Source organism: Thermobia domestica, chromosome 8, assembly GCF_964235325.1.
Source record: "Thermobia domestica chromosome 8, izTheDome1.hap1.1, whole genome shotgun sequence".
Lineage (NCBI taxonomy): Eukaryota > Metazoa > Arthropoda > Insecta > Zygentoma > Lepismatidae > Thermobia > Thermobia domestica.
Window position 1 is genome coordinate 20,714,065 of NC_137461.1, and position 20,107 is coordinate 20,734,171.

General features: G+C 34.2%; 1 protein-coding gene across 1 annotated transcript in view; it reads right to left on the reverse strand.

The window, feature by feature from the left end:
* Mer (ezrin/radixin/moesin family protein merlin) overlaps nucleotides 1-20,107 on the reverse strand; it is a 56,748-nt gene that overhangs the window by 11,336 nt on the left and 25,305 nt on the right. The window contains exons 5-12 of the mRNA XM_081768206.1: nucleotides 19,704-19,806; nucleotides 18,367-18,576; nucleotides 15,579-15,685; nucleotides 10,455-10,584; nucleotides 7,831-7,962; nucleotides 7,168-7,368; nucleotides 6,237-6,403; nucleotides 96-255 (exon numbers count right to left, since the gene is read on the reverse strand). Coding sequence (XP_081624332.1) covers nucleotides 96-255; nucleotides 6,237-6,403; nucleotides 7,168-7,368; nucleotides 7,831-7,962; nucleotides 10,455-10,584; nucleotides 15,579-15,685; nucleotides 18,367-18,576; nucleotides 19,704-19,806 — 1,210 coding nt within the window. The remainder of the gene's footprint in view (nucleotides 1-95; nucleotides 256-6,236; nucleotides 6,404-7,167; nucleotides 7,369-7,830; nucleotides 7,963-10,454; nucleotides 10,585-15,578; nucleotides 15,686-18,366; nucleotides 18,577-19,703; nucleotides 19,807-20,107) is intronic.

The window sequence follows — 20,107 nt, forward strand, 5'->3', positions numbered from 1 at the left end:
ACAGAGGAACAGGAAGACTACATAATACGCAGTTATTGAATTTTGAAGTGTTATAATAAGTTAATTATTAAATGCTTAATTTGAGTAAAACTTACCTTCCTTAACGTTGAGTATTTGTTTTCGCCTATCCTTACTTGTTCTTCGTACAAATGATCTAGTTCTGTTTGCTTCTCACCCACTTTCAAAACTTCGATTTCTGAACGCAATTCACGCAATTGGTTTTGTAAGTGTTTGCTCTTTTCTAAATATTCCACTCTAAAAGAAGATAAAAAGAGAAAATCATATTAAAACATACACACAACTCAGCACTATATGGATTTTTTTTTTTTTTTTTTTTTTTTTTTTTTTTTTGAAAACGTTAGTAGATGGAGTCATAAATAATCAACAATAACGAACAAGAGGAAAGGAAGACGTTTAAGGCCTTTATCTAATAGTAACGCCCCGACATTTACTCGCTGAGATATCATCCTGGTAATTGTTTGATGGAAAAACTGGAAAGCTTCTCAGGACAGGCGGTCACGGGATTCGAGCCAGGTGCCTCCAACATATTGTAAGGAAAGGGAAACCACTAGCCTACCACCGTTTTATACATTTTATTACAATCTATTTCGGATTGTCACTAATTTCATTTCTGTATTTCTAAAACCTTTAATTTAACTAGTTAATAAAATAATATCACGATTTAGCCATTATAATTTACTCATCATCATAGGTATTCTGCCATTATTGGCAGGCCACTTCCTGCAACTGAGAAGTTTCCATGCTCCACGCTCTTCCGCTAACCTAGCATTTACAAATACAATTTTCAAAACTATTAGTAATCATAAGAAATTTCTCATTTTAAAAATACGTTTTTTTTTTTTTTTTTTAAATCGATAACGATCTAAATGACAAACTGTACAAAATTAAATCAAATTTAACATAATGGTATTTTATTAAACTAATTTAACACATTCGCTCTTGTATTTGTATCAGATCATACTAGATCATCATCTGATGTCCAAAATTTGGAATTTTTCTGGTTTATAGTATAGAAATAAAACAACTTTCAATTGAGCATTTCAAAATATGTTGTGTAACTGCTGGTAATGAACGTGTTAACACTACTATTTATTTCTTAGATTTGTATCTATTATTATAACACACTATGCATATGAAAAATTAAAACATACCAAAGAGACGCTATAGGAACTGAATATGGAATTTCTGAATTATAGTGTAATTAAGCTATTTCCACTGGTATACTTTCTTCAGAAAGAAATTCTTCATATTCAACTCTTGGATGATTTATAATTTCAGCACAATAGCCTTACGAAGGTATATTTACAACCAAACGTTGGATCCGAACCGCATCAGCACTCCCCAAAAATTGAACCAGTTCTCCCGTGCCGAATGCGCAGTTTTTATGATTAGATACACTTCTTCACATATACCTTCATCTGGTAACTTATGAAGAATTATATGCTTTTTCTGCAATTAATATATAAAAATGGCTCAAAATTTATATAACTCGTAATTAATGGTATGTGAATTAGGGTGGGCCAAAAACGGCCGAAAAAATTTTTTTTTAGAAAATTAAGATTGAGTACCGTGCAAAAGTTGTATAATGTTATATTATGTTTCCTCACCAAAACAGAGCCGGATTAAAAAATATTTAACCGGGCCCCGAGGGCCCCAAAGAACGTTAATTTTCAAAAAAATAGTTGCGAGTAGTGAAAATATTATTGAAATATATTTTTTAGAAAGTTAAGTTTGAGTACCATGCAAAAGTTGTATAATATTACGTTAGGTTTCTTCACCAAAATAGAGCCGGATAAAAAGATATTTAACCGGGCCCCGGGGGCCCGAAAGAACGCTAATTTTTTTAAAAAAAGGTAGCCAGCAATGAAAATATTATTAAAATATATTTTTAGAAAGTCAAGTTTCAGTACCGTTCAAAAGTTGTATAATGTTATATTATGTTTCCTCACCAAAACAGAGCTGGATTAAAAGATATTTAACCGGGCCCCAGGGGCCCCAAAGAACGTTAATTTTGAAAACAAAAAAGTTGTGAGTAGTGAAAATATTATTGAAATATTTTTTTTAGAAAGTTAAGCTTGAGTATCATGCAAAAGTTGTATAATATTATGTTTCTTCACTAAAATAGAGCCGGATAAAAAGATATTTAACCGGGCCCCGGGGGCCCGAACGAACGTTAATTTTGAAAAAGAAAGTAGCCAGCAATGAAAATATTATTAAAATATATTTTTAGAAAGTTAAGATTCAGTACCGTGCAAAAGTTGTATAATGTTATATTATGTTTCCTCACCAATACAGAGACGGATTAAAAGATATTTAACCGGGCCCCGGGGTCCCCAAAGAACGTTAATTTTGAAAAAAAAAATTTTTGTGAATAGTGAAAATATTATTGAAATATATTTTTTTAGAAAGTTAAGTTTGAGTACCGTGCAAAATTTATAATGTCATGTTTTCTCGCCAAAACAGAGCCGGATAAAAATATATTTAACCGGGCCCCGGGAGCCCAAAAGAACGTTAATGCTGAAAAAAATATGGTTGTGAGTAGTGAAAATATTATTGAAATATTTGTTTTCAGAAAATTAAGTTTGAGTACCGTGCAAAAGTTGTATAATGCTATGTTTCTTCCTCAAAACAGAGGCAGATAAAAATATTTCAAAAGGCCCTGCGGGTCCGAAAAGTGTTATTTTTTAAAATATATATATATACCATTATTTTAAGTATGTATAGAAAATTGGTTAAGATTCCTAATACTTTAACTTGACCCCAGGATTTTAAATGTTCTGATCTGATGTGCAGCTCTTCGCCTGATTGGTGTTTAGTAGATATAATAGTACGGACACAAATACATAAGGTAAGGTTGAAAAATTGACCAACAAACACCAAACCAGCGCAGAACTCACCACGTGAAGATGGCTACACAGCGAGTTCCTCACACCCACCCTCCTCTTACTTAAAGCTCCTTAGCTGAATCTTGGAACAAAATATTGAGATTTATGTCCGAACCTTGGTAGATACTTTCGTGCTTCCAGTTTTGCGAGAATATAACCGTCTCGTGCAACACTACCGCATACTTCTGAAGAAGATTCTGTTACTACCTTTAGACACTTCTCCAAAGCCTGTGTGTGGAAGGGGAACGTGACAAACTGAAACCTCCTCTTTTCCACAATCATTTCGATTGTTTCTTCTATTGATACGTTAGCCGAAATTAGAGGTTTCGTTACTATTACTTCTGACCAATCGGTCAAATCGATATAATCCGCATATTCTTCAGTGCTTTGCCTACTGCAATTGTCAGTTAGAACTATAGTGTGGTATTTTCGGCCATCAAAATAGAGACCCTTAAAATTAGTAGCTTTACACTGTAGACGGTTTCTTTTTTATTTTCTTTTTTGCTAGTTTCGTACGGATTTTGTTTTTATGTACTACCTTGTCTTAGTTAGTTTTGTTCAGTAAATTCATATCTTCTAAAACAGCGAATACAATTTTAGCAGCCGACCTATTCGATATATCTGTTAAATCTTTTGCGGTACTCATTTGTTTAGGGATCACGTTTGTTTATTTAGGTTTACTTTAGATTTTATTCTCTAAACGATAGCTCCATGCGAAGTCTTCATCGTCTGAATTCGGGGTGGAAGCGCTTAATGTATGTTCCAAGTACGGGATTGAGGCTAATGATTGTAACCCTCTTGTAATTGGTACCGCAGCATCATAATCGATCTGTGTGTCATGCTTTCTTTTGAGCCTATGGGTTTCTGCTTCATCTACATTGCAAGTCGTCGTTTGTCTCTGATTTCTCTGATCTAATATAAGCTCCCACTCCAAAAGCGGTACATAATTTGATTTACAACACTTACAGGTTAATCTATCGCAGCATTTGCAAGAGAAAATATCACATAACTTCTGAGCACCGTTCTTAAATTTCTTTAATTTGGCTCTTAATGGGTATATCTCATTTCTTAATGGGGTTAATGATCGTTTTGCATTTTGAGTTGTAATTCAAAATCATATGCTTAATTCGAAGACAAGACAATACAGGAAGAGAGGCTCGCAGCCATATTGTTTTTAGTTTATTTGAATTCAGCAATGTAAGCGCAGCCTTCGGAAAGCCAGTGTTATGCATTTTGCATCCAAATGCGAAAAAGTGATATTCTCTTAAAGTTTGAGAGTTCTGAGGTGGGCTCAACACAAAGGTTTTTCGTGTGTTAATATGGTAGTTATGAAAGTTAGTTAAGCTCTTAATAGTTATTTGCGTATATTGAAACCATGTGTTTCATGTTTTATGTATTAATAGTATTGTCTGGTAAAATGTTCTTATTACCTAAAACCATTTTATTTGAACAAAAAATTAGGAACTTTAGGGCCACGGGGGCCCGGTTAAATATTGTTTTAAAATCAACATATTTGACATGGCTTCATTTCGTACCAATACACAACTTTTGATAACTACTCAATCCTGAATATCTGAAAAAAATTTTTTCGGCCCACCCTAATGTGAATTATAGATACAGCTCTCAAAATGCACATAGAAATAGGAATATACGTGGGTAGTTCAATATATAAGTTTCCCTAAGCTGTAAAATATTTTTTAAGGTACATTTGTAATCTATACGTATATGTGTAGGTGGGTCCTTCTACACCTCTCCACATAATTCCCATTGAGATTCAGGCATTTGTCTCACCGTTGCACTAATTTGTCCAAATCCTTTGCAAAATAATAATAATAATAATAATAATAATAATAATAATAATAATAATAATAATAATAATAATAATAATAATAATAATAATAATAATAATAATAAAAAAAAAACAAAAATAAAAATTTAAAAAAAAAATTTAAAATTAGGGGTTTGGCTATTGGGCACTTTCGTCACATTCCGCTTCACTTCACCTGTTTCGAAAGGTTCACCTTGCAATGCAAACTTTAACACTGCAAAAAGACAGAAGTAACTCGGCGCTAAATTGAGACTGTATAGAGAATAGGGCAGCCACCCTAATTCTTCAATTTTGTGTCTTGTTTAAGTGCTGAGTGAAGATGAACGTCATCGTCAGAAAGAAGAGACCAGGTCGCTTTTGTCGAATTGACTTTCCCTGAAGAATGTTAGAATGTAAGAGTTCATAGCAAATAGAAACTGTTTGAAAAATGTGCACTAGCCGTTTCTAAGGTAATTTGGGCATGAGTATGTGCAAATAGAAAAGATATAGATGTAATGAAGATATAGATTGTTGATGTTACAAAAGATATGATTTAGGATTTCAAGATTACAAAAAGATATGATAATAATGAGTAATATGATTTAAGAGATTTATATGAAACTACGATAAAGGTACAGATAAAGAATAAACCCGATTAAAGAAGATTTACGAAGTATTGATTTTGTGTAGATTACTGTTGTAGTAAGATAGATACAAACAAAGTGATCTAGATACGATATAAAGATTTCTGATTAAGTATTTTAATAACCTAACAAAGAAGAGTTCAGGTTCGTTATAAGCGACCTGGTCTCTTGTTAATTGGTGATGAAGAAGTGAAACGGAGTGTAAGGAGAGTCCTAAATAGCCAGAGCCCTGATTTCCTGCAACGTGTTTGGTCAAATTGGTGCAACGGTGAGACAAATGCCTGAATCTCAATGGGAATTATGTGAATAGGTGAGGAAGGACCCACCTACACATGGATGTATAGTTCACAAATGTATTTTAAAAAATAAATTTTTTACAGCTTAGGGAAACATATATTGAACGATCCACGTAAGATCGCTAGGATATGTACGAAGAATGGAGAACAGGATACTGCGAAAAGTATGTGTGGCGAAACCTACTGGAAAGAGAAACAGGAGAAGGCGAGTGTGGGATGAAAACATACGAAAGATCCTTAAGGAACGAAGATTAAATGGAAAGACACCAAAACCTGGCTACAGATAAAAAAAAAAAAAAAAAGGTCTGAAGATACTTTCAGAAAACCTTACACAGTGAAAACAGAAAAGGACGACTAAATGGATAAAAACTATCAATTTTGGACCATCACTACATTTCACTTCATTGCTGGAATTCTTCATTATTTAGAAAAAAAAATGAAGGTATATGTTAAGACATACAAGTTCAGAATTATAACTAATAATGAAAACCGCGTGGTTCGATTACCGATGGGTGCTCATAAGGTGTAATTAATAGTGTATAACTGCACTCTTACCTTAAATAAATGCTACACATGTACGTACCTTTCTTTTTCAATCTCCAACGATAGCTGCTCCATATCTCCATCAGTGATAAGTTCATATGATGTCAAATCTGCAGGCAAAGGTTCTGCATCGAGCTGCAACGCCTGCAAGTCAGCTTGTAGATCGGAAGGTACAACTTGTCCAGACGGATACAAATTCGGAACGGGCTACAGCAAATAATATGCCATAAATAAATATGAAAATCAAAAAAAAAAAAAAAAAAAAAAAAATCTCATTGATAAATGTTAACTTAACAAATGACATATGGCAGATACATGCTTGCTGAACGCATTTATATGCACTGTCCCCTGTGTTTTTTAAACTTATTTACTTACTAATAAAAATAGGATGACTCGTATAAATTTGTCATCAGCCTTCGATAACAAATATATGAAAATTAAAATGAAATAATTTGAAATAATTGATGAATTAATAAAGTGTGAAATTCCCAAGCTATTTTGTTAATTATACAAATACCGTATTTGCGCGAATATAGGCCGCACTTTTCTTCCTACATTTTGGGTTGAAAAATCATGGTGCGACCTATAATCGAGATTTTCCTCCTCAGATTACAAATCCTCACATTCAAAATAACATGTACACGTATTATTTTGCAGCCTTCAATGAGATTCATTTCAGTTATAACGGCATATTCACATTTCCTATTTTAAACTACAAAATCAACACCGTCACTCAGAAACCAAATGATCAACTTTTCTCGAATAAATCGACTTTGAACTTCCTTATTAGTGGATTATAATTAATACTCGTAAACTATTTTATTTTCCTAATATAAAAGACTCTATAACGCATTTTTTTACTGTATTCATATTTACAGTATACAACTATGAAGACTAAAACAGATATAAGAATAACAAAAACACAATTTAAATTTCCTTAGAATAATAATACAAAGCGTAGAAAACCTTACCGTGACATTCGTGTACGAATTTCGAGATAGGAACTCCAGTAACTTTTCTTTCGCTTGTTTTTCCGCAACGCGAGCTCTCAGAAGCTCATCTTTTAGACGTTCGGCCTCGGCGGCCCTGCGCTCAGATTCCTCCACTAGGCGAGCAGTTAGCATCTCTGCTTCCCGAGTTTTCCGCTCCAGAAGCAGTTTCTCTTCTTCAGTCTACAAATGAAAGTTGTTCAATATTAGAAAACAACCACAAAGAATATTTAAATTCATTTTATTAACTAACAAATAAATAAATAAATAAAATGTAGGATTATTCGGAAAAGCTCATTCATTCTGAAGATAATGATGCCCAAATCATGAATCTACGGTAATTAGGGTAGGAGAAGTAACCTCATAAGACTAAAATTCCTTTTTTTAAAAACGTGATTTTAAAAAAGATAAGCAATCCAAATTCTTACGATTTTGCTACGTTCACCACCCTCAATTGTGGACATTATGCACTAATGCATTAATTTTACATTATAAGAAACTTAAACACAAATTAACCACTTTGTACGAAGCACAAAACACTATTTCACAGACAATGTGGTGAAAAGAAAGATACAAAATTGCTCTTCATATGAAAATTCGAATACTACTACTCGTTTCACTATATTTATTAGTATTAAAATTTACCTTCATGGCACTAAGTCGAATTCTCGTAATTTCTTGTTCTGCTTCGGCAGCCTTTTGATTAAGTAACATGGCTTCTTCTTCAGCTACCCGAGACTTCTCCGCTAGCAAGTCAGCTGTTTCTTCTGACCTCCTCTACACAGGAAAAAAATAAAAATAAATAAATGGAAAATAAAACTTACTTTTATTATAATGGAAATATGACTATTTAATGTAGTATCAATTCTCAAAGTAACAATTGAATTATACATATAGACATGTTATCATTAATAAAGTGCAAATATTATAAGGACACGCAAATGACGAGAGAACCAGTTGAGAAAACACAACATACAATAGCTAACTAAAGTGACACATCGTCCAATGTGTTGTGAATTCTTTTATATTCTTATTAATATTTTTTTCTCTTCTCTCTATGTTCCGGTGATGAACTATTGTGGCTTGAAAGCTGAGAGTTTTTGCTTTGCCACTTTGGACTGTAACGACAACAGCAAAGCAGATGATTATGTGAGAAAACGTGAAATATGTCGATATCCCACTGAAACTGAAGAAGTAACTAAGACAACTACTAACAAACTATCGACAGTAACTTTGAAAGACACACACATACATATAACACGATTCCTCGTAGCACGTGTAAGTGCACTGAGTGAAGAAACAATACTGCCTTATGAATATTTTCGACGAAAAGTAAATTTAGAGGGATCCATTTGATAGGTTACAGAATGTAATGTTGAATAATTAAACTGACTTACTACCAAGAAATGTGTTGTATTGAACATGGTATCAAACAGTTTCAACAAACTTCCGTCTTGAAATGAAATAAAATCTTTGAGTTTTACATCCCACAGTTATGCCGGCTAGGCTAAAGGAGACAGTGATGATGAGAAATGAATGAAATGGTAAAATGAAGAAAGTGGGAGAATTCCGAGGAAACCCACGCACACGGTGTATGTCCATAACTTCCGTCTTCTTCAGTGGTAAAATGTACTTGCTAAGTTCTACTCATATAGCAAATGTTTGTATAAACATCTCTGAAACAACTGGGAGTTGAGAACTGCTACAGAATGGGAAAAGTGATCTTTGATGGATGCGACACTCTCTTGCTGAACTTTATAAGAATAAACGTCATGCTTTCAAAGATCTTACTACAAACACTTCTTTCGGAAAATTTCGGCCGAAGAAAACATACTATCAGCAAACCATCCTTTATGGATTCTTTAAAACAAATTAGCTTATGCCTCCTAGGGTTAGTAAGGAAATGTTTATTTATGAAATACCAAGATGATCATAAGAGCCATTTTGAAAAAAAAAAAAAAAAAAATCGGAACAAAAACACACTTCACCAGTAGCCTTTCTGAAATCTGTGAAACAAATGAATTACGCTAGTATGTTGTACAGCTGTTAATGAAGTATCTAGTTATGAAACATAAAATCGATAAATCAGTTTTTTAGGAAATGGCGATTTTGAATTCTTTGTCCACTACACTAACTTATTTTTGGATGTAGGACATCACAATGAGGTATCTCATTACAACAATAAATTTTAAAATTTGACCTTATTGTAGCAGATCATCTAAAACGATACCTCGCCAAATCTTTTATGATTTTATTTTCAAGAGAAATGCCAATTTGTAGTTATAAATGAAGCATTTGTTTACTCTATTTCTGAAATTTTCCACGCGAAGATATTCAGGCCAAATTTTGCACGATTCTTAATATATTGATTTATGAAATACAAATTATGTTGTTACATCTGGTTTCGAGAAAATAGTAGGGGCCATGAAAAGTGCAAATTAATAATCGACCATCATTCGATATTCATGTCAACATAGTAGTTGGTGAGGCCTTTAGGAACATTGGCTTTGTGATGAGATTAAGAAGTGATTTTTCTAACATCAATGTTCTGAGAACATTATACACTGCCTATGTAAGGTATAAGGTGGAATATGCAGCGCTTGTTGACATATAAAGAAACAGGATATATCCAAAATTGGAGAATTACGATCTTTAAAACAATTATTCATTACAATCACTTGAAAGCAGAACTCATTTCATCTTATCTTTCTTACATGAAATAATTCATAGTGCAATAGAGTCAGAATATCTGTTAGCAAAAATCAAAATTCACGTCCTACATAGAGCAACGAGGCCCCATAATGACATATTCCATCTCTTCGCGCAAAGGATTAATGCATTGGATGTATCGCCTGTCAGAAAAATGTGTTAACTGTATAATAAGATGTCACACGGACACTCAGATATAGACATTTTTAGTTATAAACAAAATTTTCATTCTAAATGAATTAGCTGTATATCGTACTATGTGTACTTTAACGTATAAAATATAAATTTTGCTACCATATTATATATGTATTTTAAAGTTTATTACCATACAATGATGGAAAATTGTATGCCTGTGGTTTTACAGTCATCTTCACTCCTATTATCGATCGAGTTAAAAAAATGTCCTATCTAGGCAGAAAAAATTCTCATTACTAGTTTTAAGTGCAGGATTGATAGTCTTAAGGCATACACATAACTTAAACAGACAACACACACATCACTTATTACACAATTTATTACGTACAAAAATCTTCTAAAAAAAAACTTGATAAGAAACATACCAAAGCCTCGTTGGCTAGTCTTATTTCCTCTTGATACTGCAACAGCCTCTGCTCCATTGCTGCCTTTTCCCGTTCGGCAGCCTCCCGTAGCTGCTTCTCGCGCGCTAATTTGTTTCGTTCTATCTGACGCCTGAAATAAACAGGAAAAACTGTAATGAATACGGAAAAACTATATCTATAGATGCAGGGTGGTTGGTAACTCCACCGACAAACTTTGGGAGGCGATTCCTTATACGAAATGAAAGAAAAAAGTCCCAATAAACATGGGCCGAAAAATGCCTCCTTTCAGAGTTATGATCCATTGAAAATTCGAAAAATCATTTTTCAAAACTCCGTAACTTAGAAACTATAGGACCTATCCCAAGCAGTTTAAGGAATTACACAAGAACTGGTATACGCTCTATCTAAATATCGATGTTTCAGAATTCACCGGTACCAGTGAAACGAACGCACCACTAGTACTTAAAGGAGTATTCCTATACTTTAACTTCCTTTTTGCAGTTCCTTTCACCGATAACGGAAGGTGGTAAAACATGGATATTTAGATAGAGAACATACTAGTTCCTGGGTAATTCCTTAAACCGCTTGGGATAGGTCCTATAGTTTCTAAGTTAGGGAGTTTTGTAAAATGATTTTTCGAATTTTCAATGGATCGTAACTCTGAAAGGAGGCATTTTTCGGCCCATGTTTATTAGAACTTTTTTCTTTCATTTCGTATAAGGAATAGCCTCCCAAAGTTTGTCGGTGGAGTTACCTACCACCTTGTATAAATATATAAATATATAAATATATATATATATATATATATATATATATATATATATATATATATATATATATATATATATATATATATATATATATATATATATATAGGGTGTTTCAGATAAAACGTCCATGCTTATAAATCCGAAACGGCTGAGAATAAAAAGATGATACAAAAACTGAGATAAGAAAATGTCATAGGGCGCATCACATGGTATTGTTGTGGTGACCTACAGGGCCCTCCTTCAAGGGGGCCCAGGGGCCAACTTCTAATTTTCAAATAGGAACACTTATTGAATCATACCTCATTCAATAGTACTTGAAAAACGAAACAACTTTTGTAGGAAACAATTTTCGATTTGGGTCACCGTTTTTAAATGGCCGCAAAAAGTGGGTCCTATATCAGATAAAACGTCCAATGCTTATAAATCCGAAATGGCTGAGAATAAAAAGATGAAACAAAAACTGATATAGGAAAATGTCATAGGGCACATCACATGGTGTTGTTGTGGAGACCCCCAGGGCCCTCCTTCAGGGGGGCCCAGGGGCCAACTTCAAATTTTCAAATGGGAACACGTATTGAATCATACTTCATTCAATAGTACTTGAAAAACGAAAAAACTTTTGTAGGAAACCATTTTCGATTTGGGTCTCCGTTTTCAAAATAGCCGCAAAAAGTGGGTTCTGTATCAGATAAAACGTCCAGTGCTTATAGGCCTAAATCAGAAACGGCTGATAATAGAGAGATGAAACAAAAACTGAGATAGAAACGATGATAAAACATATCAAGTGGTGGTGTTGTGGTGACCCTCAGGAAACTCAGTGAAGGGGGCCTAGGTGCCAACTTCAAACTGATACAGGACTTTTTGCGGCCATTTTGAAAACGGTGGCCCAAATCGAAAATTGTTTCCTACAAAAGTTGTTTCGTATTTCAAGGACTATTGAATGAGGTATGATTCAATACATGTTTCCATTTGAAAATTTGAAGTTGGCCCCTGGGCCCCCTTGAAGGAGGGCCCTGTGGGTCACCACGACAACACCATGTCATGCGCCCTATGACATTTTCCTATCTCAGTTTTTGTTTTATCTTTTTATTCTCAGCCATTTCGGATTTATAAACACTGGACGTTTTATCTGATATAGGACACACTTTTTGTGGCCATTTAAAAACGGTGGCCCAAATCGAAAATTGTTTCCTACAAAAGTTGTTTCGTTTTTCAAGTACTATTGAATGAGGTATGATTCAATACATGTTCCTATTTGAAAATTTGAAGTTGGCCCCTGGGCCCCCTTGAAGGAGGGCCCTGTAGGTCACCACAACAACACCATGTGATGCGCCCTATGACATTTTCCCATCTCAGTTTTTGTTTCATCTTTTTATTCTCAGCCGTTTCGGATTTATAAGCACTGGACGTTTTATCTGAAACACCCTGTATATATATGTATATATATATATATATATATATATATATATATATATATATATATATATATATATATATATATATATATATATATATATATATATCAATGTGTAATAATTATCTTTGAAAAATCAAATAAAAATTTCAACGGATTTTAACTGAAGGACAAAAGTATATAATGTATTTCAATCCAAAAACAAAACTTGTAAGACGGAGGGGGAGGGGGGCATGGTGTAGTACGAGGGCTGTCCAGAAAGTCTCAGACGTTTTGACTACCGCGGCAGTGGGCGGGCTTGAGTCGTCATCATAGTATCAGAATGTTCCTACGCTCAGTATGCATCCAACTGTGGTAGCATAAGGACTGTGACACTCTTATTGTGCTTTCTGTGACGTGTTACAACATGTGCTGCAACAGAAAATCCAGCCTCTTGTAAGGTGCGTTCTGTTACTAGGTTTTTGTTGGCAAAAAAAAACACAAGCCAATTGAAATCCATCGCTAACTGTGTGAAGTGTACACACATGGAATAATGGATGAAGGCACGTTCATACACGGCCAAGCGTACCCGAGAGCTCTTGGATGGTTTTGGATGGAAGATGTTCGATCACTTACCATACAGCCCGGATTTGGCGCCCTGCGACTACCATCTCTTTCCAGCGATCAAGACATGGCTCGCTACACAACGCTTTGATATTGACTCCGAACTACATGCCGGTGTACATCAGTGGTTGAAATCACAGGCGGCAGATTTCTACAGCGACGGTATTGAGAAACTTGTGCCATGGTATGATAAGTGTCTTAATTTGCATGGCGATTATGTGGAAAAACAGCTTAAGAGTATACCTTTCAAATGTATACATATGTATAATACAATTGGGTTTCTTCATTGTTATTTTTTTTATTTCAAAACGTCTGTTACTTTCTGGATAGCCCTCGTAATGAAGTGCTCATCTCTTGTGTAAGGGAATCTGGTTTGATCCCTGGCCATGTGATAGGTTGCAGTTTTAGCGTCCTTTTCACAGCGAAACTATACGAGACATGGCTCTATAATTTAAAGTGGATTCCAAAGCACCGTAGTACCTCCAAATTTTAAGGCTCTCCGCCAGGACTCCGCACACCAAAGGCCAAGGCCATTTTGTGGTGGACAATATTGTGCAAGTAGGTTTCCTCATATAATCTGATTTCACCAATTATTTCAAAACCATTAACTTTCATCGATCAACTATATATATATATATTTAACCATATACGACGTAAATGGTTACAATACGAGAAAGATAGATAGCTTGCAAAGAGCAGTGGCGGATCTAGCCTGGGGCTGGGGGTCTACCTCCCCAGTTTTTTTGTGTGACAAAAATAATTTAAGCTATTATCTATATATTTTTGTAGTTTAAGTTTATAAGTCTATAGTAACTCACGATATACCTATCATAGTCTGGGTTTTGGCTGTCGCCCCAGTTTTTACCTTCTAGATCCGCCACTGGCAAAGAGTGGTTTTGTTGAGAATAATGGGAGCCAAGTCAACAATCCTGTGGTAGCACTTCAAGTATTGTTACTCATGGAGCCACTGTGTTTGTCAATTCTAAGAATAGCACGAAATTACTTGTTAAGAAAAGATAGAAGCGATAAAGCTTCAGACATTTTTAGATGTTGTTGGAAGTGAGGCTACAAGACTACGGGCACAATGTGTTTCAGAATAATTGCAGATGTCTTTATAATGAATAACTGTTGTTACGGTAGATTCTGTGCAATCATTATGTAGGACTGCAATCAGATCAAGATGAATAGGTAATTAATAATATGTTCTCCCATGGATTGGAATCTCAATCCCAAATCAGGCTAATAGGTTATGCGAGGATTTGTTTGGAGTACGTTTAGAACAGAAACTCTGATAAGGAAATATGGAAGTATAGTGCAATAAATATCTTATGAGTAGGGCAACCCAACAGCATAAAAAGCATAATGGCAATTTAGACATATGGTTGGTACCTTGAACATGGTTGTGGTTGTTTAAGGCTCCGGAAGAAACTAATTTTAAAAGTATAATAAAGCATAATTTTAGAAAATAAAGCATAATTTAAAATATATAGCACAATTCTTGGAAAATTCTGTTTAATTGCAAGTTTAACATACTGTATTAGTATCTTTTAAAACCAATATTTACAATGCAAAATCATTGAAAACATAACAATGCAACAATAAAAAGCTTATTTTTATTTCTGCAAACTTTTCGGTGTAATCTTTTGACATAAAGAAAAGAAAAAAAAGAAAACTTTCCGCCAACAATGAATAGTACACAAGAATTCCACACTATATTGTTGTGTATACTTCTTGAACTTGAGCACTTTCCGTACTTTTTGGTGGCGTCTTTTACTTTCTTTTTCTGTATATATGCACCTCTAAGGCGCACACAAGTGATAGAAAACACTGACTAGAGTAAAGCATATCTGTTTACAGTGCATTAAGTAGAAAGTTCAGTAAATACGAAAGAAACTTGTTGCATAAAATATTAATAAATAGATCAAGATATTTAGAATATTTAATGTATAGTAAATAATATACAATATACGCGATTAATGTAAAACAATGATTGAAATTAACAATAAAGCATAATTTGGAAAAGAATAAAGCATAATTACACAAAAAATAAAGCATAATGTGGTTTGCTCTACTCATGAGTAAATAGCGTGTTTATGTTAATGAACAGTAGCTTTGAATGTATGTTGCAATCCAATTGTCCCTTTGTCCTCCTTAGGCTCTACCTAATCAGGAATCTTTCGAATCCCAAGAACCACGCAAGTCAGTTACCCTGACTCGGACTTTTCTGTGGCGAAAGCTGGGATGGTATATTTAGAATATACACTTCTGATTATTAGCCTTTAACTTTGTAAGTGATCTCTTACCATTACAGGAAAGGCATAATAAATTAATACTCACCTCAACTTTTCCTCCTTCGCTTGTGCTTTCATTTGTTGAACTTCCATTGAATCTGGCTTCCGCCGCCTCATAAATAAATCGTGGTTAACAATACACAAATCTAAAATCTGTAACACAATTAAAACATTTTGTAAGCTTAAGATATATTTAAAGAAAAACTTTTTTTTCCCTCTCAAGCGCAACATTTATTTCATAATCGAACATTGTTAGTAACACCTGACTTAGTACTTTGGAAGAGAAAATTCTAATTCTATTAACATGAAAATATGAAATACCTTACTGCCTTTTAATGCTTTTTCGTATCATGCAGTTTCGACATCTTTAATCAATATAATTAGGAAGTGTAGACGGTACTTCATTTTTAAACGGAAGGACAGAATCCATCACAAGGCTAGTGAAGTTTGACATTTATTTCCAGTATGCAAAATAAGAACTTTTTTCTCCTCTGAATATTTAATACACATCCTTCCCTTCGTAAATATTACAACATACACGTTACAAGTAAATATCACACACACGCACAAAGAAATTGTTGCAAAGTAGAAGAAAAAAAGAAAAAGAAAAGGAAGAAATACCGTTGTTAAGTTATACAGTGTGTCCAACTCGCTACCGAATGAATTACTTCACTAGAAATGTTAACATTAATGAAACCTGTAACAAAATTTTAACAAGAGTATATTTGTTGTATGAGAAATGAAATGTGATCTGTAATGTGGCGCCTAATTGTTCCGACACGGAACAGCGTTTTGCCAGCCAGTCTGTTTCTTACCTGACTCGCCCCATGCTGGTCTTATATTGTTTCCAATTTGGCTGAGGGTGTCTACACAATACGGTGGTTGTTCATGAGGGTTAGTGTACCCGTACAAGCACACAGGATAGCTGAAAAACGCATCGGTATATTCTGAAGAAGCGACAGTTTGTTGGTTGAACTTTTCGGAAAACGTAATTGATTAAGTCCTTCCAATAACAATTCCTGGAAACCTGGACGCAAATATCCGTCGAGTAAGCTTAGTATTTCGTCTTGTGAAGGAAACTCGAATCTAGGATGATTTCATTAGACGACAGAGGAAGCCAACCAAAAATGTTATAGATGAAATGATCCAAACTTTGATGGATCGACTATTGGTGTCCCTCAAATAGCCATCCATGATTCCAACTTTCACAAGAATCAAAGTTGTCCAAAACCTCCCTCGAACTGTGTTTCTATCATATCACTTCCATTAAACTTCATATAATATAGAGGTTAGCGGAAGTTCAAAATTTCACATAGCAACAATGGATACATTAATTATTACAGTTAAATATTACTTATTTTCATTGTTACACATCATAAAATACTTTCTACTACTGTCACGTAGACTTTCAACACAAACCACATAATGATAGCAAAGAAACAAACGAACTTAGAAGGAAGATCAGAAATGTTATGTTTAATGACAAGACTTAGAACAACAAAGGAAGAAAAAATGCTCCTCCTGTGAAATTGTTAAATTTAATAACAATTATTTGGTCAGTTTATTTTCATTTCTAACAGTAAATTATATTAAAATTATTGAAATTTTCTATTCAGTCAAAACAAAACTCTTATTTCTGTTGTACATTCTCAGACAACTTGAGTAAACATGTATATTCTTGTTGTCTTGCAATAGGTACCAATAAATGTAAGATTTAGTCTCCTTTTCTTCCTGATACATTCCCTTCAGCCTAGCCAAGAACTTTCTCGTTCATTGTACGCAAGAGTCATTGTCCCGTTTCAACAAAACGACAGAAGACTCGTTTTTAAGGGGTAATCATAATGAAGATTCGTTAGGAGTAACGAAAATGGACAATACCATTGGAGACAGCATCGCCCCATACCTTTTTAACTGATAGTTTAGAAGGTGCATCGCCACAGAAATAGTCTAAGAAGATCATCCATTTCATCACGTAGAGATGAGGAGCAACCCTCATCGTAGACTCGTTTTAACACCCCTTGCAGCTTGACAGGATTTGGTTCGAGACCTCAATCCACTTCCACTTCTCCGGTTTCCAATCAGAAAGTAGAAGACACAGGAAAGACTTCATTTCAGACGACAAAGACGACGCCAGTCATCTAGGAACTATTCAGGCTAGTGCTCAATCCTTTATTTTAATATTCTTTTCCTTCCATATTTCACCTTGTCTTTCAAATTAGTCTCATTTTATCAATTTAAATGAACTGAGTTTAATTTATGTTCAAACACAACCTTTATTAATTAAGTGCCGTGCAGGACATCAGTTTCATCTCCATCTTTTACATCCCTTTAATTTAACTTTTGGTAATTGTAATCTGAGCTAGTAACTGATACCTCGCACGGCGACAACACAAGGGAACGAGTGAACACATTTAGCATTGAAATACCATCCTAAGTAAAGACAAGATGTCACATAAACCTATTTCCTCCGTGCGAAGAACGGCCGTTCAACTAGTAATAACTACGCATGAAAACCATTTGTAGACAATTTTAAAATAAATAAATAAAAATCTTACTGTAAATGGTACTCTTAAAAATAACAAAAAAACATTTCATCTGATACCACCAGACATAGTCGTAGGTAAAAAGGACAGCAAAAGAATGGTATGAAGGATATTATAGGCAGATGGTTCTTTGTATAAAGGGAAGTCATTACGCTGGATGAGGATTGCATGAATGGCATAACAAACAAAAATGGAACTTAGAAACATTGCGAAATGTTTCAACTCATTTTCTTATTTAAATTACCTTGCTATGTATTTAACTTATGTTTGGAATATCCTGAATTTACTTACCAGTTTATTCATCCGAACTTTCTGAGAGAAGAAGACGAAATTAGGAGATGATTTATCTACAGGCTTGATAACGAATTTTTTGTCATCGAAACTAATATTTCTAATTTCCGACCAACTGAATGCAGTCTTCGGCTGCAATTTATTTTCTTTTGTATAAATATTCAGTCCAAGAGCAGTGACGCCAAGCCATAACTCCGTTTCTTGTTTATTCTGAAAAATAGAAATTTTTACGTTATATGAACAATAAAAACTGAAATAATAATAAGTAATTTTTATCAAAATAAGTGCCTAAAACAGATATGCCGTATAGTTCTATTGATTTTACGGAACAATTATCATTTTAAAAATTCATATATATGCGACACTCATAGTTTATCAGGGTTAGTTAATTCTAGTTAACATTATCAGTGGATCTGGAGAAAATCTATTTCCCTGACCTCTCCTTCTTGACTTTCCCACAAAATTCCTTGACTTTCATGATAGGTGTTGGATGACGTTGACATATAAATAAGGAATAAATAACTGTGAATATTTATACGAGAACATTTATTCCATAGAGACAAATAATAATCAATTGCTCATACGTACATTCCATTTATCTCCCACAAAAATCTGAGCAACGTCCCATATTGTAATCATTAATATCTACCCACAAACGTCTGACAATCAAATACTTTGAAAAATCTTTGAAATCTTTGAGTTTTACGTCCCACGGTTATGCCGGTTAGGCTAAAGGAGACGGGGATGAGTAATGAATGAAATGGTGGAATGAAGAAAGTGAGAGGAAACGACAGAACCCCGAGAAAACCCACGCACACGGTGTTCAATTACTTTGAAGATACGATACTTCTTATACATTCATTTAGCTAATAATGGTTGGCTAAGCTGAAGTTAGGGTACAATTAACGTAGAAAAAAATGTATTTTATGTATTTTATAAAATTTCCCTGATTTTCAGTCTTTTTTCCCTGAGCTTCCCTGGCCAGTAGGAATCCTGAATTCAATGTATTTTAATTAACAACAATGGTTGAATAATGTACAAGATCCCTAGCACAAGAGGTGAGCTCTACCACTGTGCCAGTATGGCCCCTTACGATCAGTAAAAAAGTGCGTTATAAGTGGTTATCACATTGACTCCCATAGCTATATACACATACCTATCTTTCTACACTGAATTCGCTACTTCTTAATTTCAGCTAGCTCCCCAACTATCTCACGATACTGAGTTCAGCCCAAAAAACCATGAGTAGAAAATCGGACTCAGGACATGTGCTCACCATCTGACACACAAAACTTTGTCTCCTAAATTAATATATTTTAACTCAAAAAGTGACTTACACTAATTGGAAAATAATTTACACCGTACATTTCCAGATCTTGGGCTATTTTTAAATATTCCATTTCAGCTTCGTCCCTGGACATGCCTTTGTGATCAGCATACCTAGAAGTAGAAAGAAGTGCAATAATGAAAAACTTCCTATCTTTAATGACTTTAACTCAAAAACATATTTGATAGACAGTTCTTCTAAAATATATATATAAACTGAATTTTAAATGTTGTTATTCAACACACAAGAAAGTTCAAGTTTATTGTTTTAGACACTATACTTTGTATATGAAAAATGTACATGAATGACCTAATTCAACACGTTTTCATGCTTTGAAAAAATCAGAATATTTCAAAAAAATTCCATCAAATAACAAGGCTGAGGTTATAATAGCCGAGGGCACTACGCAGAACT